At 37.3% G+C, this 23637-nt stretch overlaps 1 protein-coding gene across 3 annotated transcripts in view; it reads left to right on the top strand.

The window, feature by feature from the left end:
- BCAS3 (BCAS3 microtubule associated cell migration factor) overlaps nucleotides 1-23637 on the top strand; it is a 572392-nt gene that overhangs the window by 198803 nt on the left and 349952 nt on the right. For all 3 annotated transcript variants that reach the window (XM_059997244.1, XM_059997243.1, XM_059997246.1), the window contains exon 15: nucleotides 10690-10954. In XM_059997244.1, coding sequence (XP_059853227.1) covers nucleotides 10690-10954 — 265 coding nt within the window. The remainder of the gene's footprint in view (nucleotides 1-10689; nucleotides 10955-23637) is intronic.

Below are 23637 nucleotides of genomic sequence, written 5' to 3' on the forward strand. Positions count from 1 at the left end.
AAATTATGTTTATTTAAAGATGACATATAGAAAATCTAATGGATACTACAAAAAAGTTAGAACTAATAAGTGATTTTAACAAGACTTCAGGGTACTACATACTAGGAAAAAATAATTGGTGATTTTAAAAAAATTAGTTAAAATTTTAAAATAGTGACTATACCATGTGCAAGACTATATTCTAAAACTATAAAACATTGCTGAGAGTAAAGACCTGAATAAATAAAAGAGTTAAACCATATTCTTGGGCTGGAATACTTAATATTATTAGAATATCATTTCTGTCCAAACTGATCTATATATTCATTGAAATCTCCATCAGAATCCCAGCAGGATTTTTAAAAAAATTTTTGGATAGATATTGACAAGCTAGTTCTCAAATTCATATGGAAGTACATAGGACTTATACTGGGCAAAATAATATTGAAAAAGAAAGACAAAGTTGGAGGGTTACCACTACCTGATAATAAGACTTATTAAAGCTAAATAACATTCAGGAACATTTCCATACATATGTACAATTGATTTTTGACAAAGGTGCAAAGTGGAGACAAGTTAGTCAACAACGGTAATAGACTGTCTGTCTGGGTATTGATGTGCCAAAAAAAAAAAGTGTTAATCCATATCTCATCCCATATATAAAAATAAACTGAAATTGGATCACATTTAAATATAAAATCTACAATTATAAAGCTTTTAGAAGAAAACATAGGAGGAACCCTTTGGATTAGATACAAGTTGTCTGGTATCTACAACACATTTTAAGGAACTCTCAAAAAGTCAATGAGTGGAGGAACTCGATCTTCCGCACAGTGCTGTTGGGAATGTACAATGGTGCTGCCACTCTGGAAAATAGTTTGGCAGTTTATGAAAATCTTAACATAAGCTTGCCATTCCACCCAGCAACCTCAGTTACAGGCAGTCCACAGCATTAAATTCACATTGTTCTGGACGATATACAAATTTACTCCACATTTCTTTCCTGTGGTAGTCATAACAAATTACCTTAAAATAACAGAACAAAACCAAATTGCCTTAAAATAACAGAAATTTATTTTTTCACAGTCCTGGAAGGCAAAGGTCCAAAATTAAGGTGCTGGTGAGGCTGCACTCCCTCTAGAATTCTAACAAAGATCTGTTCTTTGCCTTTTCCAGCTTCTGGTGACCCTCAGCATTTCTTGCCTTTTGGCTGCGTCACTCCAGTATCTGCCTCTATGGTCTCATTTCCTCCTCCTCTTCTCTTTGTCTTTTCCTCCTTGTATCTTATAAGGGTACCTGTGATGCCTTTTAATGTCAACACTGATAATCCAGGATAACTTCTCCAGATCTAGAAATCAATCACATATTTTGTCATATAATGTAATAGTCACTCTTTGGGTCTATAATGTACTGTATGTAGGTTCCAGGGATTAGGATCTGGATGTGTCTTTTTTAGAGCCACTCTTTGCCTCACTACAGTCCACCCTCTGACCCTTCAAATTCAGGATTACTTCATGTGTAAAATGTATTTACTCCATACAAACATCCCTGAAGATCTCAGCACATTACAACATCTCCTCTAACTCTAAAATTTCTTTAAAATATCATCAGCTCCAAAGTTCAGATCTCCTCATCAAAATCATACAAATCAGGTATGGTTGAGACTCTGCGTATGATCCATCCTGGAGCAAAATTCCTCTCAATCTGTGTAGAAGGAGAGGATACAGAGAGAATGAGGCAGAAAAAAAAAAAAAAAAAGAAGAAATAAAGATGGAAAACTTTCCAAATTTATTGAAAAAAAATATTGAATATGACAAAACACAAGTTTAACAAAAATGTCATAGTAAACTTTCTGCAAACCAAAGCAAATCTTGAAAGTAGCCAGCGGAAAATAACACATTACATACAGAGAAATAACATTTGAACAAACTGTTGACTTCTCATCAGAAACTATGGAAGTCAGAAGGCAGTGGAATAACATGTTTACAGGACTGAGAGAAAAAAGTACTGGTAATCAAAAATTCTCCATCCAGCAAAAGTATCATTTAAGAATGAAGGAGTGAGCAATAAACCTTGCACATCCACACTAGAAATCATGCACAGGGAAATGATACCAGAGCAAACTTAGATATCTTGGAAGTAATGAAGTATGTGAGAAATGATCAATTTCTTATTAGAGAGCATTTTTTCTCTCTTTCTTTTAATTCATTTAAAATATGTAGGAATGTTAAAATTTTAAATTTAATGTTAAAATAATTTTTATATGTAAGAAATTTTAACATTTTCTCAGGTTTATATTGTATACATGTAATGCATATAACTGTAGCATAATGGACCATTGGTGCTTTGTGGGAGCAAGGAACTATTACTATTTCAAGGTTCAATGTGCTACACCTAAAAAGACAAAACTTCATATAAAATGGAATTCTAAAAAATGTTCAATTAATTCAAAAGTAGGCAGAAAGGGAGGAGCAGAGGCACAAGAAACAGAGGGGATAAACAGAAAACAACATTAAATGGTACATCAAAGTTGAATCATATAAATAATTATATTAAATTTTAATATATTCCAATCTAAAGAACTTCAAACTAAAGGAACAAGTTATCTATTAAAGATTTTCTTTGAATCTTTAATATGATGGTAGTAAAAGCATGTTAAAAGGTATGTCATGCAAATAATAAACATAAGAATATTAAAGATTTGACTATATTAATATCAAGTAAAATAGAGGTTAAGACAAAAGCTGTTACCAGAGCTATTTCATAATGTTCGAGTCAAATTATCAGGAGGATTTCAATGTCTATGCACCTAAAACTGAGTTTAATAACACTTTCTCAACATTTGATAGAACAAATAAGGAAAAAAGGGCAAATATCTGAGCAATCCTGTCAACTATGTTGTCCTAATAGATAAGTTCAGCAACTAACCCCAGCACCTGTAGTATATTTATGCTTTTAAATTATGACATCGTGTATACTTTGAGTGATATGAAACAATGGATAATAGAGGGGGCAAAGATTTATAATTGATGGATTTAGATGGAAATCACTGTACAAGGCAGGGCAAAAAGCAGGCCTGATCAGTGGCTTGATTCCAGTCATTCTCATCAGTGGGTGGATTCTTACCTTGGGCATTAAGTGACCCAGATTCTTCAGTTACCAGCCATGATTTGCTTGCACAGCTCATGGCCCTACAACAGGGACATCTGCAATCTGCCAGTATGTAGTCTACTTCATGGCAAACAGACCATTGGCAAGGCCATCGGCAGATGACAAGTTTCAGTATAAATATAACAGTTCTAGTCCTTTGGCGTAGGAGTTTTCTTTAAAAGGCCAGATTGTAAAATAACTCTGCATTCTACATGTATTACCTCTGTCATTGTAGTGCAAAAACATCCATAGATAATACATTAATGAATGGGCATGATTGGTCCACAGTTATAGTGACCCCTCAAAGTAGAGGTGACAGCTTTCCTTTATCCTGCTGTGTTGACTGGTACTTAGATTTGTCCATCCACAGTTTTTGTTGGTGCTGTGCAGCTGCCCTGGGCCAGCGGACACCATCACTTTTTATTTTAGCCAAACCATCAATCAGGCATTTAAAGGAAACTCTGTGATTCAGGGGCTTATAGAACCAGTGGCATTGCTTCAAGCAGTAGAGTGGGTGATAAAGTAGTGGTAAAAACAAGGTGCTCCTACGGCCATTCTGGAATATATTCTGGAATATACCATTCCCACTTGACTAGCAAGCCCTGTCGGGCCCTTCCCACCGTGCTCATCATCAGATTTGAGTTGACTCATCCCAGTGTGGGTCTGGAAAATCACACAGCCTCCATGGGTCAGTTCAGTTACAAGAACCTGGTAGCAGGTTAGTAGCTGCCAACTAAAAAAAGGGAGCGTACTTGGTTGCTGGATCAGGCAGGTGGCGATGTTGTACTGGGATAACACCGCTGTGAACTTCAGCAGCCATTAAGTCTCTACCTCAACTTTTTCCTACTGGGATTCTGTTGTTTCTATTACATAACATGGGAAGGAACTGGAAGCCTAGTAGGTGAGCTGTTGTGGGCTTGTCGCATTGTCACCTCGATCTGCATGGCAGAGGATACCCCCTGACTTAAAACCATGTAAGTACAATCAATTAAGCCATTAATACTAGTTATACATTTATCAACATAAACGACAACAATAGTACACCCGCAAGGTCATCTTAGCTCCTCTTCCCTACTGTGAACTGTGCTTACACTTCGTTCCAGGGTATTTTTCCTCCTACGAGGGCATGGGCTGTTTCCCCCTACACAAGAACATGGACGAATGTGTTTAAGGTGCACATGCCAGTTTTTCCAGTGACGGCTGCCAGGGGATCTCATTATCCCCTGTCCTGGTGGCAGGGGAGGCTAGTCTGTAGATACTATGGGGGCAGCCAGGAGCGTTAGCCGTTTTTCCTCACTTGGCCAAGTGTTGGTGGCAGTTATTTCCCGATGAGCAGTGGTGCTGCTCACCGGCTTCCAGCGAGTGTCCAGGCATCACAGCCCCTTTCTGCCCCCACTGCCACAGTTCACACTGCACTCCTTGGCATTTTGGGCCACCCATCATCCTTGTCTCCACTCAAGTTCAGGCTGCAGCAGGAGCCGGCTGCACTAGCACTGCTGGCTCTGTGGTGTTTACAAAGTGTCACATTCGCTTTTTTTGTTGTTTAGATTTTTATTGAAATAATTATAGGTTCATAGGCACTTGTAAGAAATTGTACTTTTAGATTTTTATTGAAATAATCATAGGTTCATAGGCACTTCTAAGAATTGTACTAAGAGATCCCATGTACACTTTACCCAGTTTATCCCAATGGTAACATTTTGAAAAACTAGAGTATATGGCAACCAGCATATTGACATGGGCGCAATGCACTGATTTTTTCAGATTTTACCAGATGTGCTTGTGTGTGTGTGTTTGTGTATGTGTGTGTGTTTAGGTGTTTATAATTTAATCACGTGTCAGTTTGTGTATCCACCACTGCTGTCAAGATACTGGACAGTTCCCTCATGTTACCCTTTTATAAGTAACCTAACTTTTACAGTTTGTTTAAACATCCACCCAGACTATTTACAGTTTGGGGATATTATGAGCATGTTACGTGAGCATAGTTTTCATTTCTCTGGCATAGATGCCCAAGAGTTCAGCATGCTGTTTATTTGATAGCTCATTTTCAAATTTCTAGCAACTAGAAGAGTGCAAAACATGTAATAGGGTTCCCATGAATGCATTATTGGATAAATAAATGAATCTGAAGAATTGATATGGGGAGGGAGTAGACAGATGAGATAGAGGGTGTGTGTGGATTATCTGTCTTTACCACATCTCCATTCTAAGCATCTTATTCTCAAGCAAACTTATTGCCATTAACATAACCTCATCTGAAGGCTAGGACCTTGGCTAGTTAGTTTTTGTGATATGGGACTTGTCTTTACGGTTTTAATTGCCATTCTTACAGGCTTGTGAAAGAATAGTACTCTGGGATTTGAGACTTTTTATCCAAGTACTCTCTGCTTTCGGGTTTTCTTTCTTTTTAAAAGAGAGTTGGAAAGGGAATTAGTAATTGAATCATTAGGCATGTATTTGCCTACAGAACCAAAAACAATGGTTTAAAAAAAAAACAACCCAGGGTTTATTTTTCTCACTTTACAAGAAGGCTGCTGCCAGTTTTGGTACAGTGTCTCAGTGACTTTTTTTGTTCTTTTTCTTGTGATCGCTTTATAATTGCCACTCCAGTGGGCATCATTTCTGAATTCAAAGCAGTAAGGTGAATTCAAGGAGTAAGGACAGCTTCAGTGATGTTAATTCCTTTTGTCAAGAAAGTGGATACTTTTCAACACCTGCTGTAAGAGAGGCTTTGGGAAGCACATAGGAAGTATCTGTAGTGGTGGCAGGTGAGGGAGTGAAGGTTGGAGGCTGGGTGTTCTATTTGCCATCCACTAGTTACATCTGTACAACCACAAATCAAGGTATAGAACATTTTCATTATCTCAGAAAGTTTCCTCCTGCCCTCTTCAGTCAGTCTTCTGCCCCACTCACACCCTAGGAAATCATTGCCATTACTTCATTTTTAAAAAAGAGTATCTTTTATGTAATTTCTAAGGTTTGGTGTGGGGCTGGGGGACTGCTATTTCTGGTAAGTTTATTTTTTTTTCTAGCTCCATATTAAAGACTTCAGGCCAGTATCAGAGTCATTATCTGAGTTCTAAAACTGCAGATTTCTTGGTCACGTCTCCCCCAAGACCTCCCAACACCTCCTGAATCGTAATTCTGAAGGTGGGACCAAAGGATCTGTATTTCCTACAAATAATCTAGGTGCTTCTTAGTCTACTAAAAGTTAGAGAATCTCTGCTTTAGATTTTAGTATGTTAAAATAACAGTGAATTTTAAAATTGCTATTATTAGTTAATTGGGATTGGGGGTAAATTTGCGGCATAAATTTGGAGGCTTGTGCGATGCTCATTTCTGTATCTTAGATGCTTAAATGTAGTAACACTTAATTCTAGTGCTCAATTACTCTTGTTTTATATGTAATTTGAATTCAGCCTGTTCTGTGAATGAAATATACACTCGAGGTTTTTTTTTTTTTTTTTTTTGGTTGTTTGTTTTGATAAAATGTTGGACGTAATTATGCCATATATGTCTGCTATATTAGATTTTGGTTGCCCCAAATATTGTTTGGATGAGTAAATCAATGAAATTGATTTAGATTGCTGAAAAAAATACTTGTATAAACTAGAATTACTGACATATAGCTGCAGTATGTTTTAAGGAACAAATACTTCAGCTTTCTACAGGCCTAATTGGTTTCTCATAGCCAAATTTTACATCATTACAATAAGAAGCAAGTGTGAGATGTTATAAATATGCCAAATAATACATTTAAAGAGCAATAAATTATATAACCGAATAGAAATTTGCAAAACATTTAATTAAGCACTCTGTATTTCTTATTTATATCTCATTAGTTAAGAATTCTGACATTTGCTTATTTAAAAGCTCCAAATTGATAATAATGAGTGTCCTAATGAGGGTTCCCAGTCTTTCTTATTTTTAATAATGTATGAAAAACCACCCAACTTGTTTGATAACAGGAACAGTTGTATCATTTTGCATTTTGTGGATAGGCAACTTGTTATCCTTCGTAATGTTATTTAAAGGATTAAACTTTCTCTAGTTTCTTGACAGCTCATGTGTTTAGCAACTCTTCTCTGCTCGTTTATGTATCCTGATGTGTCTTTAAGGTCACAGAGCAGAATTACTTCTCTAATAGCAGTTTTCTAAGTAAGCTTTTAGGTAGAATTCTGTCTTCTTGCCTTGATACTGTTTGTTAGTACCACCTCATATCAGAAGTATTCTTAAAATGAAATTAGGAAACTTCTTTTCATTGACAGACCAGGAAGTCATCTTGATTATAAGTGTTTTGGAAAAAGGTTTTAGATGACATGGTTTAGTTCCGCTGTGGGTGGAACATAAGTTACTCAGTAAGCCTAAAGATAGTTTTCTTTAGATGTTTGATTCTGGCTTGTGTTAATGCATTTGATACTATAATATTAAATTTGTCTGGTACTGTGTTTCTTTTCTCTTGCTTCTGCTGTTTACACTTTTCTTTGTCCTACCCCTTCCTTTTCTCCTGCTTTTCTGTAAGTCGTTTAGCTGAAAGTCAGTGTAAGTGAAGTAGAGAGGTGAAGCACTTGAGGAATGACTTTTTATTCGTAATTCTAGAATTGCTGGGAGTTAAATTTCTCAGTGTAAAGAATCAGGAGATTCTTTAATTATAACATTAATGTGTCATTTGGATGTGTCACAGTAATTGAAATGGGCAGGCATGGGGCTCAGTTTGGGGTTTATCCATGTATTGATAATTTTGGTCTGTCAATTGTCTAGCAATTAAATATCCTGTTTTGATGTAAGACTAAAATTTCTTTTTTATTTCAAAGATTCCAGGCTCTTGTACTTTGATGAATACGTATAGCTTTTGCTTGTAGAATATTTCTGAAGTATTAGTCAAGATTTTAAGCAGAATTTAGGCTTATTTGAAGATTTAATACACTGAAAATCGGCTTCTTTGACTGCTTGAGGAGTTTTACTCACAAGTTTTAAATCCTGTTCACAAACATCTTATCTTATTTTACTATACTTTTTTGTCTGGGTTATGTATTTATTTTTATTTATTTTTTTTTTGCGGTACGCCAGCCTCTCACTGTTGTGCCCTCTCCTATTGCGGAGCACAGGCTCCGGACGCGCAGGCTCAGCGGCCGTGGCTCACGGGCCTAGCCGCTCCACGGCCTGTGGGATCTTCCCGGACAGGGGCACGAATCTGCGCCTCCTGCATCGGCAGGCGTACTCCCAACCACTGCGCCACCAGGGAAGCCCTTAGCTGTCTTTTTTAAGTATAAAAGTAAACAGACTTTTTTTTTTTTCTTTGCGGTACGCGGGCCTCTCACTGTTGTGGCCTCTCCCGTTGCGGAGCACAGGCTCCGGATGCGCAGGCTCAGCGGCCGTGGCTCACGGGCCTAGTCGCTCCGCGGCATGTGGGATCTTCCCAGACCGGGACACGAACCCGTGTCCTCTGCATCGGCAGGCGGACTCTCAACCACTGTGCCACCAGGGAAGCCCTACAGAGACATTTTTGTTCAAGTTGTCATCATTAGATTGATATGAAGATGAAAGTAATAAATTCAGTTTGCTAATTTGAAAATACTGGGACTTCTGTATTTCAGTACCTGATAAATGTCATACAATTTGGTGACTAACTTTACCTAGATCAAGTTTGTGGCCAGTCAGTTTTTCTGTAAAATTTTTTTCTACAAACATAGCTGCATTCATTGATTTACATATATTTTCTATGGCTACTTTGTCACTGGAAGGGCAGGGAAATAGCTGAGCGAGACCGTATGGCCTGTAGTGTTTGCCAACCACTGCAAATACGTAAGTTTTTTCTTTTTTTTTTCATTGTTATCAGAGTGGTTTTTTTTAAATTGAATAAGTTTAACATGCAACATTGTGTAAATTTAAGGTGTACAACTTGTTACTTTGATACATTTATACATTGCAATGTGATTGCCATTGTACCCATATTTATCACATTATATAACTGTACAATATTATTGTCTATATCAGTATACTGTGCATTAGATCCCTATGGCTTATTTACTACTCGTTATAAATTTGTACTCTTAAACACTGTCAGTCTTATCCCCGCCTCACATCCCCTGGTAACCACCATATTTTACTCTGTTTTTTACAGGTTTGCTTTTCTTAGATTTCACATATAAGTGATACTGTAAAGTTATTTCTTTGTCTGACTTACCACGTTTAGCATTATGTGTTCAAGGTCCATCCATGCTGTCACAGTTAGGAGGATATCCATTTTTCTCATGGCTGAAATATTCTGTTGTGTATATATACATGCCACATCTTTTTTCTCCATTCATCTGTTGATGGACATTTGGATTGTCATTTGGGTGTTTTTGAGACATTTTCTCTTCCCACCTCTCTTTAGGGTCCTATATCTGTGTCTGTTGAAGAAACTTCTACTTAACTTTCCTTCAGTTACCCTCATCTCCACTGCAAATCCATTCCCCTGCATTCACTCCCACAATCATCCTTCCAGAATTGAAATCTTGACTCCTTATTTCTTAAATAAAATCCAGACACCTCTTGCTCTGGCTTTTGCTCACTCTCATGTTGTTTCTGACATACTGAACTACTTGCTCATCATTTCCATCTTATGTCTATGCATCTATATCAAAAGTAGAATATCTGCATATATCTAAATTAGAATGTCCATCGCTCCTTTCTTTGTAAGTATATCTTACTTCAAAACTCAGTTCCAGAACCCAGAGCTATTCAGATCATGTGTTTTTGGTGCCACTCCTAACCCTCTACCTTCTTGAACATCTTCTTTTCACCTCTCAGAAGCAGATTTCATATTTTCCTTCCTTTTTGTTACCACTGTGCCTCAAATGTAAGACAGTTATTTCATTTTTATATGTTATATTTTTGCAAATTTCTTATGTCTTTTCTTCCTGGTAGGCTGTGAGCCCAAGGATGATTTCTTACCCACCTCTTTTCCTAGTGTTTATTAGCAGGGTACCCAGTGAGTATTCGTTGAGTGAATGATTGGATTAATAACTTCACCTGCTTTGTATAATGTATGTTTTAATTTTTACTCTTCTATGCTTTTTTGGAAGGTAAATTCCTTTAAAGAAATGAACATTATCCATATATCTTTTTTTTTTTTTTTTTTTAAATATAGCTCTATAGGGTGAAACCACCTAGGTCCTATTTTCTGACTTGGCACTGTATACAGCAAGGGACAGAATTCCCTCTTGTAAATCTTATCAAATCCCTTATGTGGAGTTTTGATCAGTATTCACCATGAATCTGATCTTTAGACGAAACATTTTGAAAATATAATCTGGTGTTAGGTAAATTTGGTAACCAGGCAGGCATTTCTTTTTTTAAAATAATTAATTAATTAATTATATTATTTATTATTATTTATTTGGTTGGTTTTGGCTGCTTTGGGTCTTTTTTTGGCAGATTCTTAACCACTGCACCACCAGGGAAGTCCCCAGGCAGGCATTTCTGTTCATATTTAGTAATATGTTTGTGATATTCTTAGGTAAATCCAAATAGTTTCAATCTTTTTTTTGTTTTTCCTTGTTTCATTTCTAGGTACAAGACATATGCTTCAGCCATGACTGTCGCTGGGTTGTGGTCAGTACACTCCGGGGGACTTCCCACGTTTTCCCAATCAACCCTTATGGTGGCCAGCCTTGTGTTCGAACACATATGTCACCACGAGTGGTAAATCGTATGAGCCGTTTCCAGAAGAGTGCTGGGCTGGAAGAGATTGAACAGGAACTGACGTCTAAGCAAGGAGGTCGCTGTAGCCCTGTTCCAGGTCTATCCAGCAGCCCTTCTGGATCTCCTCTGCACGGTAAACCCAGTTTTCTCTCTCTCCACTATTCCCAACAGTACTTCTTCCCTTTATCTTTCATTTTCGAGATCTGGAATAAAATTAACCCATTTTTCTAATTCATTCAGATGAAGATAAGATCTTGGGCTCATTTGGGGACCTTCTTTTTTTTTTTAATTTATTTATTTTGTTTATTTATTTTTGGCTGCGTTGGGTCTTCATTGCTGTGCCTGGGCTTTCTCTAGTTGCGGCGAGTGGGGGCTTCTCTTCGTTGTGGTGCACAGGCTTCTCATTGCGGTGGCCTCTCTTGTTGCAGAGCACAGGCTCTAGGTGCATGAGCTTCAGTAGTTGTGTTGTGCGGGCTCAGTAGTTGTGGCTCACGGGCTCTAGATCACAGGCTCAGTAGTTCTGGTGCACGGGCATAGTTGCTTCGCGGCATGTGGGATCTTCCCGGACCAGGGATCGAACCCATGTCTTGTGCATTGTCATTAACCACTGTGCCACCAGGGAAGCCCGGGAACATTCTTAATTTATTAAATCATTTAATAAATTGAAGTTAATATAGTAATGGTGACCATTACCATACTACATTAACTCCCTAACTTTTTTTTTCAACTTTAAATTATATATTTATTTATGTGATTATGTTTTAAATATGTCTCTGCCACCAGGCTATTAGTTCTATTAAATGCCCATTCTGTATGAACAGAACTTATTACAGTGCCTGCCAGGTGCAGAGTAAATGGAGATGTGTTGAACGAATGAACGGATGGATGGATGGATGGATGGATGGAGGAGTGTGTGAGTGAGCGAATATGGAAACAGTAGTCCCCAGGCTTCAACATTCCCGTTGTGCTGGGAATTCTGCCTTGCATTTTTTGATAAGTTCTCTCCTTCTTCCCCAATGACTGCCCCCTTCCCCCACCCTAGCAGAGGCCACACCACTCTCTTTGGCCCCAGGGGAAGAACCAGATCTCTTCAGCTCACTTGCCACACTCAGCTAACTCCCTAACTTTTTCAGTATATAAGAGTTACTTGATGTCATATGTATGGAATATGATGTTCAAGACTATTTTCATAAATTTGGAGATTGAATCTCATATCTATAGATCTTTTCCAGAAAACTCTGGCTTTAACCAGAATCAGTGCTGTAGTTCATTAAGAAATATTTATTGTTGGAGAGGAATAATCTTGAGTCGTATGTATTTTAGAGCAGCATTTGCATTTTATTTTAAAATATTAGGTTGGCCAAAAAGTTTATTTGGGTTTTCGTAAGATGTTACGGACAAATCCGAATGAACTTTTTGGCCAACCCAATACATCTTTGGGGGATTTCTAAAAAACCCACGTATTAGTCAGTATTTTATCTAGAGCAAATAGTTGTGTAACCGTCACTCCAACCAATAAAGGAAACATTACTAGAACTCCATATTTGTGCCCCTTTTCCATAAAAGTAAGCTGTGATTCTGACTTTTAGGGTAATCACTTCCTTACTTTTTAAAAAAGTGAACTGTTCACTTTTTTTAAAAACAGAGTGTGTATATATTCATATATTCAACTTCTTTAACATGTTTGTGAGATTAATTCATGTATTTTTATGTAGGTTTAATTCATTTATTTCCATTGCTCTTACATATTCCATTGTACAAATATATTTTTACTTATTTATCCTTTCTCCTACTGTTGATGTATATTTGGGTGGTTTCTGATGTGGAGCTATTATGTATAATGAAGAGATGAAAATTTTTGTCCTTGTTTCTTAGTGCAGATGTGTGCTTATTTTTGTCTTGTTTTTTTAACATCTTTATTGGAGTATAATTGCTTTACAGTGGTGTGTTAGTTTCTGCTGTATAACAAAGTGAATCAGCTATACATCTACATATATCCCCATATCTCCTCCTTCTTGCGTCTCCCTCCCACCCTCCCTATCCCACCCCTCTAGGTGGTCACAAAGCCCCGAGCTGATCTCCCTGTGCTACGCGGCTGCTTCCCACTAGCTATTGGTTTTGTATTTGGTAGTGTATATATGCCCATGCCACTCTCTCACTTTGTTTTATTTTTGAATTGAAGTGCTGGATAACAACGTATGTGAATCTTGGCCTTGATAATACCAGAATGGTTGTACCCACCAGAATGAGAGAAGATATTCATTGACATTAGATGACACTTTGTTTTTTGGAGCATTGCAGTTTCTCCTTGACAGATGACCGATTTAGATTTTAAGTATAGGGAATTTTATAGAGCGAGATTATGGTTCCTACAGAAAACAACCCTTATTTAATTGATTTGACATTCATATGACATAAAATTAACCATTTAGATGTTAACAATTCAGTGGGATTTATTACATCACAATATTATGCAACTACCGCTTCTGTCTAGTTCCAAATATATTGTCTTCACCCCAGATGAAAACTGCATATTCTCTTTCTTTTTTTTGGGCTGCACAGCATGGCCTGTGGGCTCTTAGTTCCCCAATCAGGGATCTAGTCCGTGTCCCCTGCATTGGAAGGGCGGAGTCTTAACTGCTGGACCGCCAGGGAAATCCCCCGAACTGTATATTCTTTAAGCAGTTCCTCCCCACCCCTCTGTCCCCAAGCCCGTAGCAACCACCAGTCTGCTTTCCATCTCAATCTATACCTGTTATGGGTATTTCATATAACTGCAGTCATAAAATATGTGACCTTTTGTTTCTGGCTTCTTTCGCGTAGCATAATGTTTTAAAAGTATAGCCACATTGTAGTATGTGTCAGTACTTCATTACTTTTTATGGTTGAATAATATTCCATTATATGTATGTACCACAGTTTTTTATCCGTTCATCCGTTGATGGATATTTGAGTTGTTTCCACCTTTTGATTTCGTGGATAGTGCTGTTATGAACGTGTGTGTACAAGTACTTGTTTGAGTACATCTTTGCAGTTCTTCTGGCTATATCCCTAAGAAGTTAAAGAAGCTAAAATGCTTCTGCTTGAACACACATCCTTTTGTAATACCTAATCAATTCAACATATGTATTTTTTCTGGAGGAAGTTTTAAGATAGACTGAAAAAATATATTGGTAAATAGAATCCTGGGGAGAAATTCTGCAACTCAAAACAGTTTGGGACCTTTGTTTTCTGCTTAGATGATATTTTGTGCTTTGGCCCTATTATAATTTTTTTAATATTTATTTTTATTTGTGTTTGGCTGCATTGAGTCTTAGTTGCAGCATTCAGGATCTTTCATTGTGGCACACAGGCTCCAGAGCACGTTGGCTCTGTAGTTGCTGTGTGCAGGCTTTCTAGTTGCAGCACGCAGCTGTCTAGTTGTGGCGCGTGGGCTCTCTAGTTGTGTCACATGGGCTTAGTTGCCCCCCAGCGTGTGGGATCTTAGTTCCCTGAACAGGGATCAAACCCGCATCCCCTGCATTGGAAGACAGATTCTTAACTATTGGACCACCAGGGTAGTCCCTGGCCCTATTATTTATTTATTTATTTAGAAGTATTTTTTTTTTTATTAATTAATTTATTTGTTTTTGGCTGCGTTGGGTCTTTGTTGCTGCTCGTGGGCTTTCTCTAGTTACGGCAAGCGGAGGCTACTCCTTGTTGCAGTGCACAGGCTTCTCACTGCGGTGGCTTCTCTTGTTGCAGAGCATGGGTTCTAGGTGTACAGGCTTCAGTGTAGTTGTGGTACACGGGCTCAGTAGTTGTGGCTCGTGGGCTCTAGAGTGCAGGCTTAGTAGTTGTGGTAAATGGGCTTAGTTGCTCTGTGGCATGTGAGATCTTCCCAGACCAGGGATCAAACCCGTGTCCCCTGCATTGGTAGGTGGATTCTTTTTTTTCTTTCTTTTTTTTGCAGTACGCGGGCCTCTCACTGTTGTGGCCTCTCCCGTTGTGGAGCACAGGCTCCGGACGTGCAGGCCCAGCAGCCACGGCTCACGGGCCTAGCCACTCCACGGCATGTGGGATCTTCCCGGACCTGGGCACGAACCCGTGTCCCCTGCATCGGCAGGCAGACTCTCAACTACTGTGCCACCAGGGAAGCCCAATAGTTGGATTCTTAACCACTGCGCCACCAGGGAAGTCCCTGGCCCTATTATTTTTATAAGAACAGTTATTATTCATGTATATTTAACTAGTGATCCATGATCTTTGAGGTTGAAATAAGTCCTGGGTGAAAACTGTCATTTAAAAAAGTATTGGGACTTCCCTGGTGGTCCAGCGGGTAAGACTTCACGCTCCCATTGCAGGGGGCCTGGGTTCGATCCCTGATCGGGGAACTAGATCCTGCATGCATGCTGTAACTAAGAGTTTGCATGACGCAACTAAGAGTATGCATGCCACGACAAAGATACCATGGCCGTAACATAGATGCCGTGTGCCGCAACTAAGACCCGGTGCAGACAAAAGAAATAAATAATAAATAAATAAATATTTTTAAAAATAAAAATCATAAAAAAGTATTTAAAATTTAAAAAAAAGTTTAGAAAGCTATGAGATATTCATGTTTTCAGCCATTTGCAAGACATTTTACTTCAGAAATAATTACTTACATTCTTAGGTGTGACTGTTTTGTCATATAACTAAATGGTAGTATAGGTTTTTTGAGGGCCTTGCTTTTTGTGTTAAATATTTTTCTTAACTTGAATTTCACCATACAGTTTATGGAGCGAGATTTAGTGTGCACATTGGGCAGCTAGGTTGGCCAGAGAACCAGCTGTATTAGTAGAAAAATTTGGAAGAATTTATAGTCTTTATACATCTTCAGAGAGCATTCTTTTGAGTTCCTTTTTTCTTCCTCTTCTTCCTCCTCTAACAAGCATACCACATACCAGGTTCTGTGCTAGGCTTTGGGCATACTGTGCACAGAAATTAAGGTCATCTCTGCCCTTGTCTAAGGGAACAAAACGGATATTGAATGACTGAATGAATACCTTTCAATATATTTTTGCTGAAGGGTGCAAAGTGCCAGTCAGTTAAGGATTTGTCATTTGTAAAAGATCAAACAGTTGAAGAGTAATATTGTCAAAATATATTATTTTCTCTCAGCATTATTGTTTTCACAGCTTTCTTCATATTTTTCCATAAAGCTAAGAGAAGGCATCTCAGAGAGGAGATTATAGACAGTTTAGCAGTACTGCAGTTCTTAAATTCCCTTTTGAAAGTAAGGAATTTCAGGAGACGTTTTCCTCCTGATAACACATGCTAAATTTTTATTATGTTGGAATTTCACCCCCTTTTTCTGTAGTTTTTTCATTTTTAAAGTGCAGACATTAGAGTGATGGTCATTTTTCTTTATGTTCTTTTTGTACCTTACATGTCAAAACAAAATGGGCATTGTTGTTGGTTAGTTCTAAAAATGATGTATTTACAGTTTGTGTGGATAAACAATCTGATGCTAGTCAAAAACAATGTAAACGTTTGAACAGGGAGGGATTCATCTTGAAAATGAATCATGGTTTGGCGGTTATTGCTGTTGTTTGTCTGTGCTCTTTTTAGCAAAGTAAAGGAAACTGTTAAATAACAGTTGATATAAGGATATTTCCTTTTTACTCTCTGGATGCAATCCAGTTTAGGTTAGGATTATTTTATCTATTTGCCATTTTTACTTAACAGAGGATGTTTATTTATTTGAAATATACTTTCTCTAAATATCTCTTTCATTTCTGGTCTTGTTGCCTGGACCTTAGTCTTAAGGGGTTCTTAAGATCCGTGAACATGGATAGGAAAATATTTCATCTTTAGGATTACTATCCTCTACCCAAAAGTAAATGTTTTCTTTCATTATGAATATAGACAACACATGACAGTTATAGCAGCAGTACTTGTGACATTGTCACCAATAAAAACACAGATGTTTTTGTATCACATTATATACAAAGAAATCTTGAAGTGTTTTGTCGAGATGTATTTTGAAATATTGTTTATGCTCACCATTGCTTGGAAATTTTATATATATATATAATGTAATAATATTACTGATTTTAATATTACATATATTACTATAGCAGAACTTAATTTTTAAAATAAACTGATAGCTATACTTCAGTATAATAATATGGTTTTCTTTGTAATTCTGTGTATTGTATCCCATGCAGTTAAATTATCTTTTAACTATCGCAAGCATTTTCTTTGTTAACCGTAAGTAGGAAAATATTCCACTTTTCTGCTTTCAGTCTTTCAGTGTCTCACCATGCTTTTAGGATGTTAGGGAAGGTTCCATCTCACTCTCAGCTTCTTGTTCCACCACACCTACATTTCTGTACCCTTCCCTGAAAATGCCACATGTATTCATTTCTTGGCACCTTTTAAGTTTGCATACTCTTCTCAAAATAATTTTTATTCCCTTGGATGCCTGCTGAAACCCTACTTCATTATGATCTAGCTAAAAGTATCACTTCATCTCTTCAGCCTCTTTTTTTTGTTTGTTTTTTATTTATTTATTTTTGGCCACATTGGGTCTTCGTTGCTGCACGTGGGCTTTCTCTAGTTGTGGTGAGCAGATGTTACTCTTCGTTGCGGTGCTCAGGCTTCTCATTGTGGTGGCTTCTCTTGTTGCAGAGCATGGGCTCTAGGTGCGTGGGCTTCAGTAGTTACGGTGTGCGAGCTCAGTAGTTGTGGCTCGTGGGCTCTAGACCGCGGGCTCAGTAGTTGTGGCTCGTGGGCTCAGTTGCTCTGCAGCATGTGGGGTCTTTCCAGACCAGGGATCGAACCTGTGTCCCCTGCATTGGCAGGTGTATTCTTAATTGTGCTACCAGGGAAGTTCCTCTTCAGCCTCTTTTAAACACCTCTTTATGTTGTATGTTCTGTATCAGTCTTGGTATTGGCACTATGAATGTGATTTTATTATATTTTAATGTTAGTTGTTCATATTAACATATGTTAATATGTTCATTGACATGCCTGTGTCTCCCAGTAGATTTACCTCCATGAAGAGAGGGTCTTTTTCTTGTTTATATTTGTATCTTGGCACCTCATATAGTATTTGGTAAAATGTAGATTCTAAGGCTTCAAACCAAAGTTTTCAAAGTTATTAGAACTTAGAAGTTCTAATAAAAACAGTTTATTACTTGTCAGAATGAAGAGATTTTCATTCATGGTAACATTGCTTTTCATTTTAACATCTGTAAGATTCTTTCATTTTATTCAAGAACTATTAATTAGTGTTACTATGTCCAGGCACTGTTCCTGAGCTCTAGGATATAGCAGTGAATAAAAGAGGAAAACATCCCTGTTCCCATGGAGCTGACTTTCCAGTGGCGGGATATGTGATGCACAGAATAGATGATAGGTGAATGGATGGATGGATTCATGGATTCATGGATGGATGGATGGACAAATGGATGGATAAACAGGTAGTTTTATATGCTGTGGAGAAAAGTAAAGGAAGGGGAATAGGGCATGCCTGGAGAAGATTGCAGTTTGAAATTAGGATGCTCCTGGCAGGCCTTACTGAGTTGATGACATTTGAATAAAGATCTGATGGAAGTGTGGGAGAAAGTCATGCAGATGTCTGTGGAACATGTTCCAGGCAGAAGAAACAGTCAGTGTAAAATCCCTGAGCTGGGAATGTGTCTGGAGTGTTCATGGAGAGGCAAGGAGGCCCATGTGGCCAAGGAACAGTGTACAAGGTGCAGAGTAGAAGTTGAGGTCGGAGAGGGAATGCGGCCAGATCATGTCAGCCTTTGACTTTTACTCAGAGTAAAGTGGAAAAGCTGTGGAGGGTTTTGGGTGACGGGGTCAGATTGTGGTTTGACAGGAGCAGAATGGTGATCTGTATTGAGAACGCACCATCTGCAGTCTGACAAGAGTAGAAGTCTAGTGAGACCAGTTAGGAGAGCATTGCAGAAATCCAGGAGAGAAAAGAGAGGAGTCAGGGTGACCAGTAAGGCTTTCGGCCCGAACAGCTGGAAGGGTGCGACTGCCATCACATGAAATGAGGACCACGAGGATAAAGCAGCTCTGGGGATAGAGACAGATCAGGACTTTTGGACATGTTTAGTTTAAGATGTGTCTTGACCTCCTAGTGATGTTAGGTAGGTAGTTGGTTTTATGAATCTGGAGTTCAGTGGGAAGGAATAGGCTGAGAATAAATGTTGGGGAGGCATAGATAAAAAAAGCCAAAGCAGGATGAGATCACCTAGTAAGTGAATGAGTATGAAAAGAAGATGAAGATGTCCCAGGACTGAGCCTGTGACATAGAAGGAAAACCACACATGAGAAATCCTATAAGCCAAATGAAGACATTGGTTTTTTTTCCCTGAGAAAAGGGAATGATTAATGTGTTAAATTCTGCTGATAGGTCAATTAAGATAAGGACTGAGAAAAAGATAGAATACCATCAAATTTAGTCATGTAGAGGACATGTAGCTTTGATAAGAGCAAGTTTTGTTGAAGCGGTAGGGGCCTGATAAGAGAGGATTTTATTAAGGACGGGAAGAGAGAAATTGGAGGCCAGTATTGACAGGCCTTTCAATGAGCATTGATGTAAAGGGGAACAGGAAAATGGGGAAAAGTTAGAGGGCAAAGAGGAGATTGCCTCTGTTTCTCATAGAAATAGGAGGTGAGCATGTTTGCAGGCGAATAGTCCTCTAGGAGATGAGGCATTCCCTTTACCAGTTAGTAAATTTTTGCTGAATGAAGAAACCATTTCTGCCACTATTGTTTATGCTCCAAGCAAATTTAATTACTTGCTTTTGCTTTTCAGCTTCAATCAACACCTTGTTCCTGCGTCTGAATTGTTTTCCGCTTATTTCTTCAGGTAAACGTGGAATGAATCTTTGAAGCTCAGCTCAGCTCAGCTCACAGTGTGCTTTTCTCCCTCTTAACATAAAGTGTCTAACTTTGGTATTTGTTTCTTCTGTAAGCTATTTATCCATACTTATCACTTCCTGCCTTCTACCTATTATTTTCGATGATCTCCATTTTTAACTGTAACTTCCTTGGGGAGGCAGTTGGAGGACCTGGAGTCTGACTTCCTGTGGTAGAACCTCTGTGACTTTCTGGCTCCGTAAATTTAGACAGATTACTTAATCTACCTGTGCCTTAATTTTCTGTCAGTAAAATGGGGATAATAAAATTACCTACCTTAGAGAGTTACTGTGAGGATCAAAGCATTTTGAATAGTGTCTGACACACATGAAATAACTCAGGAAAAGATTAGCTGCTATGATTAATTTCATCATTGATACTGATTATTACTAAGGAGGTATGTAGGACTGATTCATTATTCATATTTTTGTATAGTGGCTCTTATGCAGAAAAGAGAATAAATGAAGAATTCACCAAATAATAAGTGACTGAAATATAATCGTGACCTTATCGTGCATAGGCTTTTGTAGCATTATTAGACTCAGTATTGATGAGTTGACTTCTGACATTGTTTCTGAAATGAAGGTACACCCAACGCAAAATTGAAAGTGAAGGTAGTATTATTTTTTCTTTTTCATCTGTTTTTACTCATTGTAATACCATACATTAGGAAATATAGTTGTATAAATTAATCTACCCATTCTCTAGCCTTTGCATTTCTTTATTTTGCAAATTAGTTTTCCAGTTTAGGTTCAAGAATATGACAGTCACTATGTGATAGGGCTTTTAAGGAATTTGTTTTTTTCCTATTTCCATTGCGTTAACAGAGGGATTCTGGATTTACTTCAGCAGTTCTCGGAAGTGTCGCCTTCCCATTAACTCATTGGTCCTGAAGGAAGGAGTCATCATTGAGTCACAGCTTTAGGCATCTGAATTCCAGATTCTACTTCTTCTAAATGGAAGGAATGGATGAGACTCTGGGTCCTGTAGAGGGGGCCTCTGATTTCTTGGGCTTGAAGCCTCACTATTTTAATAAACTGCTTCTAAGTAACTGGTAGCATCACTTTTCTTCCTAGCATCTGTATGAGGCATTCTTTTTTTTTTTTTTTTTACCACTCAGAAACTGAGTTTATAGCTTTCATTTGCTGGTTTATTGTAATTACTTTTGTTGATCAGTAGTTTTCTTGATACAGACCACATCACAACTGTAAATACAAAGCAACCGCCCATTTCAGCCTTATATAGTTTCACCTACTTAAGACAATCAATAATAATGTGATGTTTTTTGACTTCTCTTTCCACATCACTGTTTACTTGTGGATTGAAGTTTCCATTTGTATGTTTTAATTTTTGCCAAGAAAAATCAATCATGTGCACTGTAGCTCTGCTTTAAATTTTATGCCTCATATGACACAGCGTATATATATATATATATATACAGTATATACATGTAAATGGATAAAAATCTTCTTTTAGGCTATCTTAGTTTAGTACCTGGGTTTTTTACTGGTTGCATGTACTTTCTTGTAGTTCAGATGAAGTTTTTAATCTATTGTTTTGAAGTCTATTAAAGTTTTCCTAGTGAATTTGTGTCTTTACATCTATACACCAAAATCATGCATATTTAAAATATTTTCATGTCACTTCCTATTGTTTCTCAGAACAGATGAGTTCTTTAGGGAAAGTGGATTGAAAAGAGAAGCCTTATAATTAATACCATCCTGAAAAGTTCTTTTATTTCAGAAGCCCTAATTGGAGAAACCATCTACTAAGTAAAGATAGCATCATTTTTTAATAGACGGTTTTATAGAGCAGTTATAGGTTCACAGCAAAATTGAGAGGAAGTTTCAGATAACATAGTTTTTGAGGAAAATAAAATTACCTGTGGAGTATCTTCTAACACTCTTATATTGTCTCTAAATTATACTTTATGTTAAATTTAATACTATAAAAACTGATTAAAGTCTATTTGAATACTTTATCTCTTGTCTATTATTTGGAATATGCTACACTTTTTTCTCTCGTTTTTATTCCTTAAAATAAATGCTGGCTCAGGTAGTTAGCAGTTGGAGCTAAACTGTCATGTTTTGTTTTCCTCTTTACTGTTCGTGAAATATTTTGTGTTTTCTCTGTATTTTTAACACTGGCACATCATAGACTCCAGGTTTCTTGTTTTGTTTTTGAATGGTTAATGAGACATGCCTCTAGAGGGCGATCTTTTCTAAACTTTCCTGTGATGGCAATCATGGCAACCCTGGCATGAACTTGGTGTACTATGGTTGTTGATGTTGTCTAAGATTTTATAATAACCTAGCTTCCTTTTCATGATGTTTTCTATGATTTATTCCTCAAAGTCTTATTAGAGAATTGGACTTTTGAAATATATTACTATCAATTATTATCTAGTTTTAGTACCCCGTCCAGGTACCTAGCTCCTATGAATGAATGGAGGGAACTCTTTTAGTTAATCATCTGAGTAAGTGGTTTCTGTATGTTCTAAAAGATCCTTTCTTTGTTTCTCTATACATTGCTATTCAAGGACCTATCTCTGTATTTTATGGGACCAGAGTGATTACACTCTACTACTGAGGCATCATTAGGCCTTATACTTAATCTCTGCTTCTCTTTTCTGTTAACATTCATTGTAGTTTTATTGTTTTTGTTTACCTATTCAATATATAATTTTTGTATCAAAGCAATACATACATTTATTATAGAAGTCAAATAATGCCACAATTTTATAAAGAAAAATTGCACTCTCCTGCACCCACTTCTCCCACTCAGAGTCTGCTTCTTTCAGTTCTTCATAATTTATTTCTTGCTGTTTTCTTTTTTTTGCCCCTTTCTGGAAATCATTTTGGTTGGATAATGGATCACCTACACTGAACCCCTAACTTTCTTTTCTATTTCCTGTCTCTTTGTCTTTTTGTTTTACTTTAAGAGAATATCCCCAACTTTATCTCCTAACCTTCTTATTAGATTTTTATTTGTGCAATATGTTTTTAATAACCTTTCCTATGAATGTTTCTCTTATTTTCACATCCTTTTCTTATTTCACAGATGTAAAATTGTTTATCTCTTTAAAAGATAGTTATAATTTTGGATGCACTTATTTGCTCCTGGTAGTATCTCTGTTTCCTCTGAGTTCCTTTTTCAATTTTTTTTGTGGTCATCATTATCTTTCATCTTGGACTCTCAACCCTGATTGTACATTATAATTTACCTGGATAGATTAAAAAAGTACTGATGCCTAGGCCCAATCTCAGACTGATTAAACTAAAATACTGGCCGGAATGTGTAGGAATCCTTGGCTGATCATTCTTATTTTTTATTTTATTTAAAAAAATTTATTATTATTTGATTTATTTTGTTATTTCATATTTATTCACCTAATCAACACATCCATACTAAAGAACTGATTGGAAGCTCTTTGAGCACAAGTAGCTCATACCAGTTTATAGGTCCAACTGGTCTATCAGTTTTATTAGGGTACCCCCCAATCAATAGTATTTGTAGATCTTTTCACTTTGACTGGTCAGTTTCCCCACGAAGGAATTCTCTAGAAACGTTCTGGCAATAGAATTACAAGTTAATTTTCAGGGAGTTGACCCTTCAACATTGTTTTAGTCTGGTGATTAGAATAACTAATTACAAGAGGATTTGGCTTACCTATTTGCATGTTAAGTTAGCCTTACTTTTCCAGTGAGGAAGACGATTAAGTAAGAAAATTCTGGTCAGGTTCCATTGAAATATTTTTTCAAAATTTGGTTTTAGAAAAATTGGAGGGGGAGAAGAGAGAAGGAATTGGGCTTGTTAGGATACACAATGACCAGTGTCTTCATGAGTGACCCAAATAAACAGATTTAGAAATTATGAGACTTGGGAGTAGCAGCCATGAGCAGTCTTGAACTT

This window comes from Delphinus delphis, chromosome 19 (genome assembly GCF_949987515.2).
Source record: "Delphinus delphis chromosome 19, mDelDel1.2, whole genome shotgun sequence".
NCBI classification, from domain to species: domain Eukaryota; kingdom Metazoa; phylum Chordata; class Mammalia; order Artiodactyla; family Delphinidae; genus Delphinus; species Delphinus delphis.